The sequence below is a fragment of the Lampetra planeri genome, chromosome 21 (genome assembly GCF_965212315.1).
Source record: "Lampetra planeri chromosome 21, kcLamPlan1.2.h2, whole genome shotgun sequence".
NCBI lineage: Eukaryota > Metazoa > Chordata > Hyperoartia > Petromyzontiformes > Petromyzontidae > Lampetra > Lampetra planeri.
The window spans coordinates 13,491,594-13,509,510 of NC_136127.1; the positions used below are offsets into that span (position 1 = coordinate 13,491,594).

A 17,917-nucleotide genomic window follows, 5' to 3' on the forward strand; every position below is an offset into this window, starting at 1 on the left:
TCCTGAACTCCCTTCCACCGGTATACACAAAGTGTTGTTGTCTTTATTAATGAAGTGGAGAAACCACAAGTGGTGGCTCTTTTTGAATACCCTATGAGTCAAGTGGATTGCCGAGTACCACCTGGGGGGAAATTGTTAGCGGTGTTCACAATGGGCAGGATATGCCGTGGTCACGGTTCACCATGGTCACAAAGCTTCGCGTGCAAAACCGTCCATTGGACAGACACACCTCTTGATGGAGTCTCATTTTCCATATATGTTTACATGTGACACGTACATTTACACATTCCAAAATGATCTTCTCTATAAAACATACCATGGTATCTATGTAATGCCATGTTTCTTATAGAAAGCAACAACAGAGAACTGCCTATCATACGTGTTTGCGATCTACAGATGACATGCTTCAAAACAATCTTCGGAAGCATTTGCCACCCCTGGTGATACCGATTGGACATTTTCAGGCCACAAATGGGCCCTAATGCACTCTCCTCAATGTACACAAGGGAGCAGCGCTACCCTTGCCCGTGCAGGAATGTGGCTTTGCTGATAAGGGCAGTGTGGCGAACCTTGGCTATGCCCAGCAGAAGAGTGCGCGTGATGGCACAACATCGTTGCTCATTACAAACGGTGGCATGCGTTTATAAACACACGCCTGGAAAAAGGGTTTAATGTAAATCACTTTTGGACGACTCGCATGGCTCAGCATAGCATGCGAGTGGACGGTGCGGTGTTGTGCATGCTGCACAGTGCGCCGTGTCTCATTGTTTCCTGATTGGAGATTGCGATTTGTTTCCCAACCGTGTGCCAATCTATGCTGTCCAACGACGTCATTGCTTTCTACAAATCCCACAAATGTCCCCCCCCTCCCCCAAGTTGCCACTTAACTATCTCGATAACAATTTAACGTCATTGTTTCACTCCTAACTTTTCTCCCAGCAATCAGCATTATCTGAATTAGGGAATTGAACCTCTTACATGCGCTGCTGTTCCATTATTAGTGTTTACCTCTTTGTGAGCATCCCTGCCCTCGGTTCCCACACGCTGCTCTCTACACATTGCCGCTCTAATGGCTGCAGGCTAAAAGCGGAGGCGCGTTTAGACGACCTGTTTACAATGTCCCCGAGGGAGTCTCGCGTTCGGGGCTCGCAGGGCGGACGTTCCAGCTGGCCTGTGGTCGGACTCAAAGGGGAGCACGAGCACAGCCAGTGGGGCCCTACAGTCGCCTTGTCAACGTGCGGGTCGCCCGGCAGACGTGTGACGTCGCCGCCAGTGCTTGGTGCCAACCGGGGCCGCATCGCACCGCAGGAGATGCCCGCGCTGTCTTTTCTGACTTGGAGAGCAATGGGGAGGTTGGGTTGAAGGCGTAGATCGTCTATCACAGTGTTTCTCAAACTTGTTTGGCCTCCGAACCACTCAGCCAATGCAAACATTTCCGGACGGCCCAACCCCCCACCCCTGGTGATAAAACGCAATCACTTCTCTATAAATACCAGGAATGCTAAATTATGCATCCATATTAGCGTTTTTTGGGGTTAGATCGCGTAAATATATAAATGTGTTGTTAAACCCGCCACCACCCGACAGCCAACTAGTAAGGGTTGTCACGTAAACAGAACGTGCCAATTCGTCACTAGTACAGCCCACTGGTGTATTGGAGAGCAAAGACACAACATTTACAATCTGAGTACGACGTTTCGCCAGTAATTACAACTAGCTTCATCAGGCGACAGCCAGATTTGTAGAGAAGCCCACCTGTTTCGTTCCTTATATAGAGGCGTGGATGTGGTGACCACAAGGCATGTGCATTATGCGAGCCCATTGATCTTGTCCCCCTTGTCCATTGTGGGTATTAAAATAGCAGTGCCAACGGTAATCCCTATTGAAGTCTGGTGGCCTGTGTAGGCATGCATTTAGACAATGTATTATTTGATTATTCGATTCCACGCAGCACTAAGGCGGTAGCTATTCAGAAAGGTTTAAATAATTTGTATTTCTTTCAATTTGGATAGATTCATTCATTAGTCTTGGCCAGTAGTAGCTGGTTTTGCACAGAACTTCAACATTATCAACATCAATTCGGTGTCCTCGTTGGAACGCGTGTTCTGCTACTGCTGACAGTTGTATTTGGGAGTTTAATATTTCTCTGATGTTCTTTGAGTTGCGTACTGATCATTCATCCTGTTTGCCCAATATGGCATTTGCCACAAGTGCAGTTAATCCTGTGCACACCTGTTGATAGCTTCGCTAATACATCTTTTGTACCAGATATTAATTTCTGTATTTTATGTAGCGTGCCAAATCTGACTCGGATGTTTTGTTTTTCCAAACACCTGGCTAGTTTATCAGTTACTCCCGCAATGTGCGGTATTTTGATCATTTTAATTACTTTGGCACTTTCAATGCTTGTGTTATTTGATTTGGTTTTTATTTAGTTTTTACATTCATTGCCCTGATATTGGTCGCAAAAGTCTACGTGTTTAACCAAAATTATTCATATTACCGGATAATAAAACATTTATTTTAACGCACCTATTAGTTTTTTTTAGAGGGGCATTCAGATCTTAGGGTTTGGGTAGTTTTATCAAGGTAGTTTACCTAACTTCATTTAAAAAAAAGAAATATGAGTAAAATATTAATTAATTTCCGAAACAAAAGGTATAAACATTGTTACTAATTCTGGATCAACCTGCATTGGCATCAGCGCACGGACCACCTGGAGGGTCGTTGCGGACCGCTGGTGGCCCAGGGGTCTAACAGGTAGCAAAGCATTGGCAGACAACACGTAGCTGGTCAACCCCTTGTCAGTGCCTATCTTATTACAGACCAATTCAGACCTTATTGGTCACTCTGTACCCTTTTACATCTCAATGTTCATCATACAAAGTCCCATCACAAGGGATGGGAAATACAAACAAATATACAAAACAAAACGTTTTTTGTATTGAAACGGCTTTACGCCGTATGGACTTGGAAACTCTATTTCCTGTACAAGAATACGGGTAAACAGTATTGGTTGACAGGAATGACATTATGCCCCGTTCATGTGTCTGTCCCTACACGTTAAAATTTAATACAATTTTTACACATCCAATTAGCCACACGGCCTTCTGGGAGTAGGGTTTGTATGATATACTCTTTGGTTCTTTTGGTAAAGTCACGTAGGTAGAAAAATAATAGATCACGACGTTTCGATCGCAACACAAGCAATCATCATCAGGTGGGACAACCACAGCAAGAGCAAACTGCTGAAGTAGTTTTTATTATTTAGTTTGCATCAAAATAGGACTCATCTAATAGAGATGGTCCTTACATACAAAAATCCGGCAGTAAACCAGAATTTGTGGAAGCTCGCCTGACTCTGCTGAAGAGACAATAAATATCACAAATGGTCCAGAGTTTTTATTAAACCAATAGTGCTGAATGCATGCACCCTCAGAAGGCTGTGCGGCCAATGGGATGTGTAAATATGTACATTAATAGTTTAGTAAAGAGACAAATATGTGAAGGAGTCCTGTTGTATTGTCCTCTCATCTACTTTGTCTGATTTAGTTGGTAGTTCATTAATCACCTAAATATGCCGAGTGTGCATTGTAGAGTTGTACGGTTTTGGCATCAAACCCGACTGAGTTGGATGTTGCCTTCCTTGATTACGATCAGAACGAGAATGGCGAAGTCTGTGGTCCACTCCTAGTGAGCACGCTCGTGTGAGCATGGCGATTGCCTCCACATGACCGCGTGCTATCCCTGCATGCATGGTTTTATGGTAACACTCAGCCCTGAGCAGGACACGGACACTGTCACCGTGAAACATGGGTCGACAAGCCGAACCACAATTGCTCACAGCATGAACCTCCAATTTAAATAGACCTTGCGGGATATTTGGCCAGGCAGCTCGGCGTTAGATCGAGCGGCATGTAATCGGAAGGTCGTAAGTTCATATCCTGGTTGGGGGTTGAATTAGCCCATCGACCCTTTGAGGTCGATAAAATAGCTACAAGGTTATGGGGAAGTCGACAGTTTGTCCTATGCCCTTGCCATAGGAATGCAGAATTTCCACCGCTGAGCTAATTTGAGCAGGAAATCGCTTTGAGTTTGGCTTTTTACTCTGTATTCTGTAATATGAAACTCCTATATAGCAAAACTAAAAGTTACGAGCGAGCGGCGCACCGTAAATGTCGCGAGCAGACTGTGGCCGCAACTCGTCGAGGCGTGTGTGCAGGAAGGAGTCTGCAAAGGGCTCTTGATTGTTGCCATATGCCTCCTCCCTGGAGAGCCCTGCTCTAAATCCTGGACAACAATAGGAGGACGACCGCGTCACAGCTGACATCCGTGCAGATGCGGCGCGCTCGCGTCTTGTTGTGGCCGTTGTGAAAACTTCACAACAGACAGCTCAGGCGAGGTGTGGCGGTACCGCTTAACTTTGTGTGCACAGCTGGGCGCAGTATTTGTGTGTTGATACAGGGAATGGCGTTTGGATAATTCTGTGCATGGTTCCTCATTGGAGGATCTGCCCTATTAATAAAATCGGCGTTCTTCGTCTAATCCAGGCCACATGTTCACCGCAGACTCTTGGTGCGGTACAGTAACCAGACTCCCATTGGCTCCGTCTGAAAATTGCTTCTCTGATTTCTCTCCTTGTGTGGTGCCTGAGGTGGACTCCTTGTCCACCTCGTGTGATTCATTTGCTTTGAACATAAACATTTTTATTTTGTCAGTCAGATGTGTTTATAAATAAGCTTATAAAGTAGTACGTAATTAGAGTTGCACAATTGTCTATTACATGATTTGAATTGAGGTAGTGCAGTGGTCTAGTTTTTTGTGCAATGCTCTATGAACTCCACAACCTGAGTTTGATACCCAGCCATGGTTGACATCGTTATCCAGTGATATCTGAACCAGTTGTGGGCCCTCTCTCTTCACCATCCTGCACTAACCGCCATAGTGAAGTATGGCCAAACAACTCCCTTCAACAACAATGTGTGCGGAGGCCTTCAGAATTGAGCACTGGAGATCGACATTTTTAGTGAACAATTGTGCCGATACTCATTCTTTTGAAACGGTGTTGTAGTGCGGAGGGTTTCCCGATGCGTTTCCCACCCCGATGTCTGTGTTGGGCTCTGGGAATGAAGAACGCTGCTCCCTCTGCTTAGTCACAGCAGTGCTCGTTCATGTCCCGGGCAGATGCCAAGCTCTTATAACAACAATAATAATAATAACCTTGGTCGATTCAAGAAACGTGTTACACTCTTGTCTATTACAAATTTGATAGTTTAGTTTGTTTGACATTTTTCTTCTTTGGGCCTGTATCTCAGCAGATGTTGGGTTTAAAAAATAAAAATGCACGGCTGTGTGAGCGGCATCTCTCTTTCTGCCGAGTGGCGCAGCGCTTTGCGGTGGGCACCCTATCTTTAGATATGAACGGGAATATCATGAACATGTCACTGTTTGTCAACATTCTCTTCATCATTGTCTATGCACTTGTACCAATGTGGAAGCAGGGCCAGCATTTGTTATCAGCGTCCTACACGTGATGATTCCCACATAGGGCATCATTCATAGGGCTGCATAAATGACGATCCCAGAGTGCCAGGTCTGATCTCAAAGGTGGATGGGGGAGCAGGGTCCACTCGCACGGTGCAATGGCTTTTGGTGTTCTCAGGCTCATGTCCGATCCGCTTCGCTCTGGTCTAGCAGATCTGCGCGGGCAGGTGGAGCGCCGCGAGCGTCGCGTGCGAGGCTCGCCTGACTCGTAAGCGCTTCCCCTGACCGCGGTCCCGCTGAGTGATAAGGGGATTGCGGGCGCGGTCTCCTGTTGTTGGCACGAGATCATAGTTGTGGTCATAAATGCTTTCTGAAATATGACCAAACAACCGTTGGTCTCTTCGAAGCCATAACAGGGGCAGGGCAAGATACTGGCTTTGATGTGTTGGGAGTAGAGCTTCAGCTCGGCTTTGTTTGTGAGATAACAGTGGCTGTAAAAAGACATTATCCACTGTGTTTAGAGGGAAATTGTCTGTGTAGTGAATGTGAGTGTGTATAATGAATGTGTGTGTGTGTATTTTGTGAATTTAGATATATAGCAATACAGTCTATAAACAACTTGTCATGTGGCTCAGTGGTAGAGCGACCAGCTAACAATGGGAAGGTTGTGAGTTCAATACTGAACTGAATGGGTCTTTACTCAGCCCTTCATCTCTCAGGGGTCAAGGGATATGAGTACCACTTTGTGGTGAAGACAACAGCAGTTGTCCTTTGGATAGACTCGCTCCCACCATATGAGCATGGAAGCAAGAAATTGTGTGCCGTGCCGGCCTTCATACGTGCTCGCTGAGAACACTTGCCCCAGCAGTCTGTTAAAGGCTGCACGGAGGATCTTTGTGTGTGCTCCCGTGTGTGGATGTGGATGTTGAGTTTTACGTAGTGGATGTGACTGTGCGTGCGTGCAGCTGATCGCCATCTACGAGGAGCAGGAGCCCCAGCTGGGCGGCGGTGGCGACTGCACAAGCACCAGCTCCACGGGCACGCAGAGCCCCGACATGTTCGGCAGCGAGGTGGAGCCGCCGGGCCACGCCGCCGCCACCGCGGCCTTCAACGAGATCGAAGTCACACCCTCGGCCCTCCGAGCCAGTGAGTCCCCCCTCTCTAGCGGCTCTGCTCTGTCAGGGAGAACTCGACACGGCTTTTCCTCCGCAGTCGAAGACGACTGCCTCACTGGGCCCCCTGTACACTATTAGATGCCTCCTCTCACTTCACTCAACAGCTGTCGATTTACTGCAACAGTAACTCTGCTCTCCGCTCACAAGATCATCCTCACAGTGTCGCTGTCCCTGGAGTAAAAACCCAAACAGGCTCAACTCTCACTCAGACACGGAGCTGCCTCAACGTGGAACGATCTCACGGACACTCAAGCACGCCGCCAGTCTCAACTCATCTCAATCTTCGTTTTAATCTCCCTCGCACAACATTCGCAACTCTTACAGCTGTTAGACAACCTTCTTTATGAACCACAGTTGTGAGCCGTTTCATTATTTGTGGATTATTTACGTGTTTGACTGGGTGCGATGTTCACTCTGTAAATGTGTAAGCTATAGATGTACAATGTGTGTGTGTGTACATGTCATGCTGTGTGTGTCACTCGATGCTGTGAACAGCATTGCACTCGAGATGTTCCTTTTTAAGGGAGTTTCTAGGTGAAATATTGTCTTGAATTAAGTTTCTAAATTCTGTACATTATCAGAGCACATGTGCACGATTTGTCAAAAAGCTCGGTCATGTTAAAAAAAAAAGTGATTTGTTGCTGAAACGATCAATGAGGCGGTGCTCATTTCCCATTCACGGCCCTGAGCCAGCAGTGGAAATTCCACGTTCCTATGGTGGGGGAAAATCCACCTGGAGGAAAGCCACTGTCGACTCCTCCACGAAGTGGTATGCATTTTATTGACCCTCAACCAGGATTTGAATTCGCGACCTTCCAGTTATGAGCCTCTCACTCAACTGCTGAGGCACCTGGCTGGTTATAACATCCATGAGGTTTTGAAGTCTTAGTTGGTGGCTGATCTTCCGCCATCGTGGTCGATGCGTAACTTTGGTCCCGAATGGATTTGTCAACGCATTCAACGGACCGTGACACAGGAGCTGGAGCTCATCGCGTACTTGTTTTTCCCGATTACAGCCACTCCGCTACACGTGCGACGCAGCAGCGACCCCGCGCTGGCTGGATCCGCGTCGGAACTGGTCCAGCCCGGCCTTACGGTCGTGGGTGACGGTGGCCGCAGGCCCCAGACGCACTGGTCCACCACGAACCTGCACCAGCCGGCCGAGCCACCTCCCACGCAGAACGTACGTGAGCAAGCGGCGAGTCCCGTCCCTGCGCGATCGTTTCTCACCGCTGCGTGGGCTGTGCGTCTCACTTTGTTCGAGAATTTGCAGTCTCTCAACCTCGTGTGTTGTTTAAATACACGGTATTTGCACCCACAATCACATCCGCTCACATTTTGTACGTTCACATCCACTACTTTTACGATCACAAATGCATTCGCTACATTCACGTGATTCTGGTAATGAGTTAACGATCTCAGTTATAGCACTGAGGTGCAGTGGTTATGGACAGGTCCATTAGAACTGAGTTATGCTTTGTGACCTCTAAGAAAAGCAACAGGAAAGTATTTTTATTCCAATAAAACAACGGAAAAGCAAGATGGTCCTGAAAACGATGAGACGTCGCGTCCATCGACAAGCGCAGCGGACGCCACATTGTGAGGTGCAGCCACGCATGTTGTAGTGCAGGATCAGTGAGGCCTGCAGAGTGAAACTTGCAGGTTAAGGGCAAAATGTATTCTACAGGGTGAGTGCATCCTATGGGCTGCATCTAGCAGAGTGTGCTCAGTGTACTTACGGGCTGCGTGTGGTGCAGTGTAGGAACACGGACCCTGCAGGTTGTGGTGCAGCCCTCTGGCCGCCCTGTCTGTGGCTGGGTGTGTGCCGTTTTATTTTGAATGAAGAGGGTCAAGCAGTCGTGTCTCTGATGTGGCTCTCACTCCGGACAATGCGTGCGATACGATGGGGAGAGCAGCTGAGTGTGACCCCGGCGGTTTGAATGGATACGGGGTGCTACCAGGCAGCTGCCCACGTGCACAATGTGACCCCTCGTAAAAGGTAGTTGGTTTCCATGTGAATTCAATTCTGAAGATGGTACAATCGGAAATGTACGTTCATTTTATCTAACACATGGCGCAGCTGTTTCTTGAAGGCATCTGTATGACTTGCAAGTTAACTTGCTTGTGCCATAAAGTACTTCTGTAATAATTTTAACGCTCTACATTAACACATTCCCACTTCGGTTAACCTATATTGCATGCATATGCAAATGCAATGTTTTATTTAACACGTAGGATTTCGCAACCAATTTTATTTATAATAAAGGTTTTTGGGTTAGATCGTGTAAGTATAAATGTGTCGAAACCCTTCACCACCCGACAAGGGCAATCAGTAAGGGATTTGTCACGTAAACAAAACGCCCAATAGTTACTACTTCAGCCCACCGGTGTGTTGAAGAGTGAATCCACGACATTTACAATTGGAGTAGTACATCCAGCATCATCGGGCGATTTGCCAGAATAGTGGTCCGTGGGGCCAGAAGGGTTGGGAACTGCTGGTCTAAACTATAATGGTTGTCTGCTTGTTTGGGAAAATTAATGCACGATTTGCTTCATAAAAACATGTTCTGTTTTATTAACCGCACTTACCAACTAATTGCGCTGCTTTTGTTAAAACTGTTTGCCGAGCTATCCCAGCAGTGGGCCCTGCCTTTCTAACCCCTTTGTCATGGATTCATCGGTCTGTGCCCGTTTGGGGGTGGCTGCATGCAGAGCACGGGTGGAGGGAGTGAAGGGGGATTGGGGCCCATGGGGGAGGGGCACCTGCCGGGGTTCCAGCGGGATCTGTCGCGTTCCTCGGTGGGCCTCACGCACCCCATCGTGGAGAAGTGGCTGGAGAGGCAGGAGGTAACCTCCGCCCCCTGCCACTCACAGCCCAGCTTAAGCGTGCACACCAGGGCGTGCGTTTCCGCCTTGCCACAGTGTCCTGGTTCGATGTAATCTACAACAAAATAATCACCAGTGTCCTTGTGGAGACTATTAGCAGACAACAACACACCTCCTTTCCACATCCGTCCCTCTGCTTAAACATTTAAAACAGTTTCTTAAACATTCTATCAGCCACATGGGCTTGGTTAAACAACTGGGCAGTTCACGAGCATTGGTGCGAGCAAGCCTGACTTTGCTGAGGAGACACTGATATGTCGAAACTGGTCCTGAGTTTTCTTTTATTGAACCGATGTTGCTTGAATGAAGCAATTTACGACATAATGGAAACAGATGTTCCGGGAAGAGCACAAAACTTGGTGGGGCAGCGTGTGTTTACGCTCAGGAACGGCAAGACAGCTGTAAAATCTGTTAATTGTGGAGTCACTGTATTTTGGCTGCCAGTCTCGATTTCAATGTTTTCCAGGTTTATCTTGTATTTGTCTTTGTAGTGAAGATTCAGTAGTTTTTCTTAAGCGTTTTGCTCAGTATTTTTTGTACCAAAAATGATGACAAGCACCTCAGCTATTTTTTAGAGCATGTTTAAAGGTCAAACCTCACCTGTAGCTTCGTCTAGCAATGTAAAAACAGTGTAATGAGCAGGGTTGAATTAAATCCTTGATTATGTTTGTTCACGTAGAGCTATTAATGCTTCTCTTCCTAAAATAGACTACTCAAAGTAGTTATTGGACAAGTTAAGTAACGATTGTTTTTTTATATTTGGACTCAGGCACTTATACATGTTGAAATGTGTCAGGATAATCTCCATGAACCTGGGGGTTTGCTTTGACTGTAAAGTATGGGACCGTTTTTTAGGTCAATATAGCAAGTGGAAGTGATGTATTGGAAAGTTTAATCTGTTGCCCAGAAAAATCTATAGAGAATTTAAGGGAGACCGGTTTTAAGTTGTCTGGCTCTGAAAACAGCCTCGAAGCACAACATATCGCATTGTAAAATCCGTTGTAAGGCAGTGCACTGTATTTGTACTCACACTTGTTGGTGATCGCAGCTCACCAAACCTTTAGTACAGTGTGTGATGGGAGTGTTACAGCAGAAGGGAAGCGTCAGTGTTAAGTTTGTTTTGAATAACCCAGTGAGGACTCAAGAGACCAGGATAAGAGTGTCATTTCCTAGAGTGACCTGGGTGACCAAAATAACAAAAGCAATAACAAAACACGATGTGGAGCAATGAAGCAAATAAAAATCGGAGCAAAACCAACCAGAAATAAAACGGTGCACAAACACAAATCAGTATTAAATCAAATACATTTCCTCAGACAAAAGTTGGCTTGAACAAATTACTTTTGAAAACCTTTCATAGTAAAATTAAGTCATGGAAAAATTCTAAAAGATTAATGGTGATAATTGGACTGGGATGTAAACAGATAATAATGTGTGTAGAATACAATTTCTTGTCAGGTTTTCATAGACAATGGACAGCTTAACAACAGATGGATGATGTAGAGTGTTAACCGGTCAGTCCACCAGTTTCTTTCCCCACTACAACGGTTGTTTTTCTATTTTTAATCAGAGTTGATAAGTGCAGTGCCTATTTAGTTGACTGTCTAGTTGGTGAATTATGACACTCTTTCTGTCGGTGGTAATGCATCAATCTCCGAGTGTTTGTGCTGCTGTCTGGTATCTCACGTCCGGCGTAGATAGTGTTTCCATCGTCGGAAGCAAGGCTCATAACATCTGGCTGGTTTCCCTTTTGGTTCTGCTGTTTGTCTTTCCTCCCAGGCCGTGGAGAATGGGGAAAAGGAAGAGGGCAGTGGCCACAAACGGGATGAGATCGTCAAACCCACGTCCCGCGCGGCCACCCCCCATCCCAGGTTGGGGCACCGTGAGCCCTGGCGGGACAATCTGAGCGAGCAATGCCAATGAGTCTGTACCGCAAAGCCCGGCTCGCTGGACTATTAGGGGGGGCCCTGGTTTGGCCAGCTGAAAAGTCCGGCTTGCTGAAATTTCAATATAATATCGTAATAATAATAATTTTATATAGCGTCATTCATGCAATTGCATCCCACAACGCTGCACATAAATTATCCAGTTCCGTACACAGATAATACAAAAACAAAATGTCTGTGAAAAAGCAATGCACACGTGGATGTGTAATACATGTACACATGCACTATAGAGTCGATATGTACAGTATATGTAATGTGTTAGTAGTTTCGCGGTTAGCACTACGCTGCACTGCGACACTGGCGACCCGAGCTCGATTCCTGCTCACAGTGACGATTATCTGAATCGATCCAGGGGCTTCCCTGGGTCGACTCGGCCTCAAATGAGTACTTGGTGTGTTTGTAAATATTGCCACTAGGGAGACAAAGGTGGCCGGGCGTGGTGCTGGCCGCCTACCCCCTCATGTACAGTGCTAGCCTTCATAGGTGCTTGCTAAAGGCACTTCCCCCAAAATAATGTTGAGGCTATATGGGGGATATTTGTCTTTATTTTGTCTTTGTCCGTGCACAGACCAAAACTTAAAAAGTACTTTGCAGTATGCGTGGTGCAATAGAAATATGTCTGTGGGGGGGGTATGCCAATACCTGAATCCCTATCCTTCCCTGCCATCTCATATTTTACACATCGTACAAAATGTTGGTCCACTGATTTTTTTTATACATGTTGTACTACCTAACTTATAAAGTATAGGATATGAATTGTTTTATTCTATTTTAAATAATCTTTATTTTAAATCAATTACAAATATGTTTTAATCGCTTGACCAGGTCCAGCTGTATGCTAATTTCGTGTAGCCAGGTTCCGGCTAGCCGCGGTTTGAGGGTAGTTCGGAATTTTAGGGAGCGTGTTTCACATTGTTCTCGGCCGAGCGTCCTAACGCAGCATTGCCGCTGTGCCTGAGAGACCGCGTGCGATCGTGCATTGGCAGGGACTTCAAGAAGCTGGTGGAGGTGGTGAACGACGGGGGCCCACTTGGCATCCACGTGGTTCCCTTTCTCACCAAGAGCGGGAGGTAAAGCGGGAGAGGGGCGACGATGTGCGCCCGCGTGGGCGGGCGTGCGGACGGACTCGTCTGAACATATCGTGCGTGTGAACATACTTAGGGACTCAGAAACTCTGCATTTGCAGGGTGGCGTCCACACTTGTGAGAGATATTCTAAATGAGACTCAAATAAATTGTCATCAAATCTTCATTTGAAATAAATCAAGACCCTAGAATGGTCTCTTTCAAGAGAGACAGGTGACAAAGACGATGCAGAATGTGTGGTAATTATCAAGCAACGGTACACAGAGTAAACTTTTAGAAGAAGAAAAAAGGCAAAATTATACGTATCAAACGAAAGCAATTTAGCAATTTAACGTTTAAAATATAACCTAATAGTTTAAAAGTAGTAAAATGAGGTTGTCAGCAATGATGACGCTGGCCATTAACCACCGAGTGGGAGGCATCGGTTGTGAAGCACAGCACGTCCGGGGGAATTGTGGCAAGAGCAGCAATTCCCTGACTGAACGGGTGGATGCTTTGGCAACCAATAGGATTCATTTTCGATGTTTGGATCAGATCACTTAAGTAAAATGTGTGTCGTAAACCCTCCTCCACCCGACACAGACAATAAATAAAGTTGTCACATGATGAAAAAAGGTGCTAGTTTATTACTGCGTCAACAGAGTAATAAACTCCGTGAATAGGAATGAAACATGTGGAGAGGCCATATATTCAGGAATATATATTTATGATCTTAGATATGTCCTGTTCAGATGCATCCTCACAGGCATAATAAAAAAATAATCACGAGTGTCGTGGAGGATTTTACAAAATAAACAAGCAGACAAAGCCTGCTTCCTACATCGACCTCCTACACCTCCCATCAGCCATACAACCTGGGTGCATAATGTCAGCAGCATTTGTACAATGCAAACAAAACTGGACCGTTTTTGACATTCTGCATTTCGTCGGCGGTCAGGCGCACTTGAACCGATGCTCCTCAACTGCCATATGTTATACGTAAGGGCTGTATTAGATATGGTCCTTAGTTCAATACAAAACGATATAAGACACAACACAGAATAATCATAATTGTCATTGTGGATGATGCACATGACAAAATAAATAAGCAGACAATACAATGCCTTGTGTAAGAGTGAGTCGGTCACAGTCCCTGCTGCTGCTGCTGCCACGCCGCTGTGTGTCGCGTGCAACCGAGCAGGAGCCTGGGCCTGCGGATTCGCACCATCGAGGAAGGCAGCAGGACCCAGCGCGAGGGGGCGTTGCGCCAGCACGACTGCATCACGCGCATCAATGGCACACGCCTCACCGACACCTCCTTTGAGGAGTGAGTCGCCCGATGTGATTTCCCCTTGGACCTGGAGTTTTGACATCGCTGACTGTCGCATGGACAAATCTTGTGATGCCATTTAGATCACAGTGATAGTGTACCCGCCACAGTAATTAGTGTTTAAACAAAGCTGTTGAGCATAGACTCAAAGGCTGAAAACGTGAAGTGGCCAGCAAGAAACAGCACTTTAAAACTTGTAATAGGTAAGAGTCAACCCCATCTCTTGGTAAGAGCTTGGGAGAAGGGACGATAGTAGGGATTATACATTCGAGCGGTGCGAGGGAAGAAGTAGGATGAGAAAAATGTGGATGGTGACCTCCAGTGTTGTGAGTGAGTGGATGAGTGAGAAATCTAAGTTAGTGGGTGAGTGCGAAATTGAGTGAGTGGGTAAGTGAGTGAATAGGTGAGTGATTGCGTTGTTGTGTCCTGCCGTGTGGATGAGATGTAACAGTCAGTCTGGTACCAAATCCTCAACTTGGGAATTAACGAGTGAAGTTCACAAGAACAGGAACCATGGTAATAGCGATAAAAGAGTGATAACCAGGTGACTGAGTGCCGGTGAGAGAGCGACTGGAGTAAATCGACTTGACTGCTTTGCATTGAATTTAACTTCTATACCTGAATGTGCCCCACGTGGGTGCTGAAAACTGGAGCCTCAATCTTCAAGTTTGTTCAGTAATTAACCTGTGCTAATTTTGTATTTAACGATCGCTGCTAATTAATAGATTTGCCTTGGATAAGGTTGTCTCCGACTTTGGAACCTGTGCGGTGCTTGGGAACGTGTATGATTACATCTTTAAAAAACACAAATTCCTTCCCATTTGGCAGTAGAGATGTACAGTGGTGAATCAGGCATAAACAGTCCCTGACTGGGCAGATTGCGAGGAAGTGTGTGTATGGAGCTTGGGGTTGTATGTGAACCCTGTCTCAGTGCGGGTTTATTTGAGGTTTGAATGACAGAATCGGGAAGCATTTTGCTCATTTCGTCTTCAGGAAATAGTTATGTAAAATTATGAATATTGCAGAAAATTGAGTAGCTGAAAGGGGACTTCTCGCGTCAGCGTGTTGGCGTGTGCAGTTCTGCCATCAGGGACTGCGAGACGTTTAGGAATACTGTGCGGCTCCTCTGGACGCACAGAATGCGCGCCGGGCTGCCAGATGACGAAACGCAAACCGACTGCACGGGTTTGAATAAATAATTAGATTGACTAGCCAGCCAGTCTTCAGGGTGCCTTTTAATGCCAAAATAATATTCCCCTCACAAAACTTAATTCTAAATTTCGTTAAGACCCTGCGGTTGTGCACTGTGGACAAATAGCTAATCGGAGGTGCAATACTTAATCATCAGCCATGATCAATCCACTGCTGGATGAAGGCCTCCCCAAACCACTGCCACCTCTCACAGCTCTGCGATGCGACGATCCACCCGGCACTTGCACACAAAGTAACTTCATCACTCCACCTCCTCGGTGTACGTCTTCTCGGACGTATTCCATTCCTTGGCTTCCACTCCGTTGCTGTCCTTCGATCATCCCCTTGCGCAACGAGTCCTGCCCAAGGCTACTCACTTTTCTTGGTAGTTTGGATGATGTCATTAATATGCGTATGTTTTATCTTCATTGCTTTGCTCACTTTTCAGATTTTGTTCTATATGTTTTGGTAATTACCTTGATTCTATACCATGTGTCATAAGCATTATATGGGATGATGATTGAAAACGTTCTTTGACGCACATCGCTATGTTGCTTTTAATGATCAAGTTCAGCTTTCCAAAAACACACCAACCTGCCCTCGTCCGCCTCTCTGTTTCACATTTGATTTCCGTCGCCTTAAGGAGCCGTTGCCGGCGCATGTGGCACGGCTACAGGAGGCAAAGCGCAACCACAGAGATTATATAAAATATCCATGTATGGGGTTCTGTGCGCAGGTCACAAAAGGCTTTTCGCGATGCCCTAAAGAGCAGCGTTCTGCGACTGTGGGTCGTTCACGGGGAGAAGCGAGAACACTACGAGCAGGTGATGCAGTTGTGGGGCAACCAGGAGTCCGAGCAGATTGATTCCGACTCGGCCGAGGACATTGATGAAGATTATGAGGACGAGGGCCCACCGTCCTTCAAGGTGCCCCCGCCAGTGGCGCCAAAACCCACCACGAAACCAGTGGCAGGGCTAAGCGGCAGGAAGCAGGAACCGCCTTCAGGTGCCGGTGCCAATGCCAAGGTCACCCCCAAGTCTCTCCTCATTGCACCTGCGCGGAGGATGCCGGTGAGACTGCCCCGTCACATGGAGCTTAACAACCTCTTTGCCATGTAGGTGTCAAGTAGCTCAGAGCTGTGCCAATTAGGCCTCCCACTAGGATGTTTGACCGCACGGTGCCTCCTACTTGACTCGTAATGGATTATGCCATGACGGGTTATTCATTAAGCTTCCACTGGTTCTGTCAACCTCTTTTAATGTTGAAATGTCATCTTTTTCATTTAAAATTATTTTATTTTATATCAATGTCGTAATAATCTATTTGGGTGCTTTTGTAGGTTATTTATAACCGGTCAAAGGTCATGCTGTGGGGTCAGAGACAGCAATACACACACGTTTCTGTACACCGTATATGAACACGCTCTTGTACCTCTGCTTTACTGATGCTCACCTGGCCGGTTTGACTTGACAATGTTACAACATGTTTACAATTCAGCATCAGTGACATGTATTGTTGTGTTAATATTTGAATACCCTTTGGGACAATGTACTCGCAAATTAAAATATGATAGGAATTTGAACTCCATGTAGTTTACATATGTGCCTATCCAACTGAATACCATGCCCACTCATTTGATGAAGAAAATTGTTTAAACCATTTCTAAAGGGCAGTGACGTGGCCAGCGATCGCGTGTTAGCCACTTGTTGCAGAGGTGCACAGTTCAAGCCCAGCAGCCGTCCTGGTTTATACTGTTGGTTTATAAATGATAAAATACACACCATGTGCTAAGAGTGGATTTTAAAGATCCTCTGACGTCATTTGAAGAAGAGTAAGGCATTGTGTTGTTGGCATCATGGTCCAAGTTTGAAAATTTACTCCGCAAATCACTCAATTCGTAAACATAGTGATTGTTGCCTCCTGTGAACATTTTTCAGGACCCTCCTGAAAATGAGTTGAAACTGTGAGGCTTTCCTGGCTAAACAAGTGTAAAAATGCCTTTCTGTAATGATGCCTGTCTCGGCCTTGCAATCACGTCACCCCAGATACCGGCAGCTTTCCTGGCGGCGACAGACGCAAATTCTGGAACGGCTTCCTCTGCTCAGCCAATCCCAGCTGAGACCCAGCAGCACAAGCCACCAGCACAGGTGCCCAGGAAAATCCCAGGCCCTAGATCCGCGACTGGGTCAACGTTCGGTGGTGACACTACGTCGGCACAGCTGGCGTCTCCCACGAAAGCCCCAGTGAAGGCCGACCTAAAGCTACAGCAGGCGACGGCAGCAGTGGCAGCGGCTGTGTCGGCCGCCGTTGCGAGTCGCATCCCCATGGCCAGCTCCAGCATGGCTGCTCCTGCGGCCACGCCCAACGTCGCCTATACCACAAAGAAGGTGGATAAGAAGATTCCTATTCACTTGAAGAAAGGTGAGGGCCTCCTGGTATGGTGTGGGTGCAAGTTGTGGTGGTGCACACAGTGATGTCACGAGAAGTTCACGGTCAGGGCAGTGCTCGTCACAAACTGCTCCTGTTTATTGTTATTCATCTGCGGGTGATATTCATTACTATGAGCAAAACATCTCATGATTGTGTCCCACTTATCAGTCTAATTTACATCTCAAATGCTTTTTCAAGCATATTGCTCTCCTGACAAGTCTAGCCATCTCCTCGATGCTGCTAAACTCGTGCCCTGACACCCTCAACCACAGGGTGAACACATGGCCACGTATATCCACAGTACACAGTATATGAACATGTTAGTTCATATACTGCAGATGTCTCCATTTGCTCACTCGGCCACCAAGATGGAGGCTTGAGAGCCAGGAGTGGATCGTGCAAGAGCTGATG

At 46.5% G+C, this 17,917-nt stretch overlaps 1 protein-coding gene across 3 annotated transcripts in view; it reads left to right on the forward strand.

The window, feature by feature from the left end:
• Nucleotides 1-17,917, forward strand: part of LOC144724755 (partitioning defective 3 homolog) — a 78,850-nt gene that overhangs the window by 15,084 nt on the left and 45,849 nt on the right. For all 3 annotated transcript variants that reach the window (XM_078604144.1, XM_078604142.1, XM_078604143.1), the window contains exons 3-10: nt 6,450-6,630; nt 7,676-7,842; nt 9,372-9,506; nt 11,325-11,416; nt 12,478-12,561; nt 13,757-13,882; nt 15,813-16,146; nt 17,122-17,497. In XM_078604144.1, coding sequence (XP_078460270.1) covers nt 6,450-6,630; nt 7,676-7,842; nt 9,372-9,506; nt 11,325-11,416; nt 12,478-12,561; nt 13,757-13,882; nt 15,813-16,146; nt 17,122-17,497 — 1,495 coding nt within the window. The remainder of the gene's footprint in view (nt 1-6,449; nt 6,631-7,675; nt 7,843-9,371; nt 9,507-11,324; nt 11,417-12,477; nt 12,562-13,756; nt 13,883-15,812; nt 16,147-17,121; nt 17,498-17,917) is intronic.